The 3,146-nt window shown below is 57.2% G+C and overlaps 2 protein-coding genes across 3 annotated transcripts in view; both read left to right on the top strand.

Moving 5' to 3' along the window:
* Positions 1-5: 5 nt before the first annotated feature.
* On the top strand, positions 6-657 carry LOC103266778 (biogenesis of lysosome-related organelles complex 1 subunit 1; the record flags this gene model as incomplete). The annotated part of the gene is made up of 2 exons (XM_008064420.2): positions 6-181; positions 451-657. Coding segments are annotated over 2 exons (287 nt in total), but the record flags the coding sequence as incomplete, so codon positions are not given.
* Positions 658-797: 140 nt separating this feature from the next.
* The window catches only part of RDH5 (retinol dehydrogenase 5), a 5,202-nt gene continuing 2,853 nt past the window's right edge, over positions 798-3,146 (top strand). Inside the window, exons 1-3 of one of the 2 annotated variants that reach the window (XM_008064427.2) lie at positions 798-1,390; positions 2,140-2,486; positions 2,658-2,916. In XM_008064427.2, coding sequence (XP_008062618.1) covers positions 2,177-2,486; positions 2,658-2,916 — 569 coding nt within the window. In that variant the 5' untranslated portion in view covers positions 798-1,390; positions 2,140-2,176. The remainder of the gene's footprint in view (positions 1,391-2,139; positions 2,487-2,657; positions 2,917-3,146) is intronic. The other variant, XM_021715494.1, reaches the window with a different exon arrangement.

A 3,146-nucleotide genomic window follows, 5' to 3' on the forward strand; every position in this document is an offset into this window, starting at 1 on the left:
TGCGGTGACCTGCCTGACAGAAGCTTTGGTGGACCACCTCAATGTGGGCGTGGCCCAGGCATACATGAACCAGAGAAAGTTGGACCACGAGGTGAAGACCCTGCAGGTCCAGGCTGCCCAATTTGCCAAGCAGACGGGCCAGTGGATTGGAATGGTGGAGAACTTCAACCAGGCGCTCAAGGTGGGCCACACTCCCTGCATCCCCCTCCCGTCCTGGGCCCCATTGGCTGCCTCTGGTCGGGTCACCTCAGGCCTGGAGTTGAGGGAAGTGGGATGGTCCCTGAAACCCCATCTACAGCCCGTGTCAAGCCAGAGAAAGAAAGAAAAGCGGTCGGTGGGTCCAAGTAAAGCCCTTTCCAGGAGATAGATGAAAAGTTCCCCAGGCTGGAAGACACAGCCTCGCTCTGCCCACCCTGATTCCTGGGCTTCCCCTCCTCTCCCCCTTCCCAGGAGATCGGGGATGTGGAGAACTGGGCTCGGAGCATCGAGCTGGACATGCGCACTATTGCCACCGCGCTGGAATATGTCTACAAAGGGCAGCTGCAGTCTGCCTCCTCCTAGCCTGTTCCCTCCCCCTCCACCACAGCCTTCCTACCTCACCCACAGGCGCAGGAAGGAGGCTGGCAGGCCATGAATAAAACACAGCCTCCATTTCTCTGTGGTGTGTTTGAAGGCACTACTAGCTGTGGTGTGGGGGGTGGGAGTGGAAGGTTCAAAGGCAGTTCCCCTGAGGGACAGGTAGCTTTACTGTCCCAACTCTTCTCCCCAGTGGGCCTAACGCAGGTGCGTTGGGTAGGCAGAGGGTCCGGGTGGCCCCTGCCCCAAGCTTCCTAATTCAGGACTTCAGTTCTTGCAGAGGAGAGGTAAGGCGGGGAGCAGGCCTGGTCCACAGCGCTGGCTCTCTGCCTCTCCACGTGCTTGTGGCCTCTCCCAGGCTGACGCTAAGCGGTGTCATGAGTCTGAGCCAGGTGGGAGATTAATTCCTGGGGGCACTTCAGGGCTGAGAAGGGGGAGGAATGACAGGTCCAAGGCCACCAACAGAGAGGGACAGCTGCCGTCCTTGACAGCTTCCTCCTCCAGGAGGCCATGGCATGGGTGGTCAGGAACTCAGGCTGAGAAAGACAGCCAAGGAGGGGCCTGGGCAGATCTGGCCTCTGCCAAGCCCCAGCTTCAGCCAGCAGGCTCCAGCCTCCCTGGCTCCTCCTCCCTGGCCCTCCCCCCACCCATCACACATACACTTAATACTCCTGGCACCCACGTCCACCCACTGCGGACTTCGGCCTTAGCTGTAACTGGTGTGGGAGGCTGGCAAGACCGGGAGCAAAGTTTCTCAAACAAAATCAAAAGGAGAAGCTTCCGGGTTGCAGTCCTGCCGATCTTCCCCAAGGAGGTAAGTGGGATGCTGGGAGCTGGGGTGCTGGGAGAAGCCCAGCCGGACTACACGACTGACGACTCCAGGCTTTAAGCTTTTGATGTGCTTCCTCACACATCGACACCGCAACTCCAAGGTCGGTGTCAGCCCATTCGTTAGATGAAGAAACAGGTTCAGAGATGTAGTGAGGTACTCAGCATCACATAGCAAGCGCATGGCCACCAGAACCAAAATACAGAGCTCTTGGCCCTGTACCTGGTTCCAAAAGCAAGTCCAAGGTTACATCTCGAGGGTTCAGGTGCCCCTGGTCGCAGCAGAGACGGTATGGCAAGAAGAAGGCACCTCCGCTCCCACACAGCATGTCCATACCCAGGACCCGGCTCATCTGATTTTGGCTCAGGTAGCCACAAACAGAATCTGCCCACATCTTGCTTTGTGTAAGTGAGCCATGGTTTGCCAATTATCTGCCAAGCAGATTATTTCCCAATCTGCTCAAACCAGACACTTCCAGCCAGGGAGGATCTTTTTTTTCTTTTTTCCACTAGAAGAGGTTTCATAATCGATCGAAATGTACAAAAATATTCAAATCAGAAATGCTTTAGAATGTGTACCACGAAGTCAATAGTTTTCAGTGAGTAGGGAAAGTAAAAGACTTCCTCAATGAAAAAAAAAAAGAGAAAGATTGGATTTTTTAAAAAAGACAACTGGAAGGATCTTAAGGGTAAGGGCTTCAGAGCTGAGTAAACTGGACGGGTTTTCCCGCCCAGCCTAGACTGCCCCCTGCAGGCCACGTGGGCTCCAGCTATGTGGCTGCCTCTGCTGCTGGGCGCCTTACTGGGGGCAGCTCTGTGGCTGCTCAGGGACCGGCAGCGCCTGCCCGCCAGCGATGCCTTCATCTTCATCACCGGCTGTGACTCGGGCTTCGGGCGCCTGCTAGCCCTGCAGCTGGACCAGAGGGGCTTCCGAGTCCTGGCCAGCTGCCTGACGTCCTCGGGGGCGGAAGACCTGCAGCGGGTGGCTTCCTCCAGACTCCACACCACCCTGCTGGATGTCACCGACCCCCAGAGTGTCCAGAAGGCAGCCAAGTGGGTGGAGACACACGTTGGGGAAGCAGGTGAGTGTGGTGGGGCTGTGGGAACATGGTGCGAGGTGTTCCTGGTCCCCACAGCGGCCTCGGGCTCCCTTGCCAGGGTGGTGGGAGGTTAGGGGGACTAGTTGGAGAGTAGCTTTCAGGAAGCGGGGCGTGGGAGTGCCTCTGCTGCCCCAGCGCCTCCTCTCCCCACAGGGCTTTTTGGTCTGGTGAATAACGCTGGTGTGGCTGGTGTCATCGGGCCCACACCATGGCTGACACAGGATGACTTCCAGCGGGTGCTGAGTGTGAACACCATGGGTCCCATCGGGGTCACCCTCGCCCTGCTGCCTCTGCTGCAACAAGCCCGGGGCAGGGTGATCAACATCACCAGCGTCCTAGGTCGCCTGGCAGCCAATGGTGGCGGCTACTGTGTCTCCAAGTTTGGCCTGGAGGCCTTCTCTGACAGCCTGAGGTGAGGGATGCAGCGCCCGGCTCCAGGCCCAAAGGCAGCCCACTCACCAAACACATGGGCCAGTGGAGATGAGCCAGGCACTGCATAGTGGAATATTTAGGGACACGGTGTAGGCAACTTCGTGGGTTCAAATCCCAGCTTTCTCTCATACAAGCTTTGTGACCATAAGTAGATCATTTCTCCTTTTTTTTTTTTTGAGTTGGAGTCTCACTGCTGTCACCCAGACTGGA

This window comes from Carlito syrichta, unplaced genomic scaffold (assembly GCF_000164805.1).
Source record: "Carlito syrichta isolate Samal-C Ts95f unplaced genomic scaffold, Tarsius_syrichta-2.0.1 Scaffold100660, whole genome shotgun sequence".
NCBI lineage: Eukaryota > Metazoa > Chordata > Mammalia > Primates > Tarsiidae > Carlito > Carlito syrichta.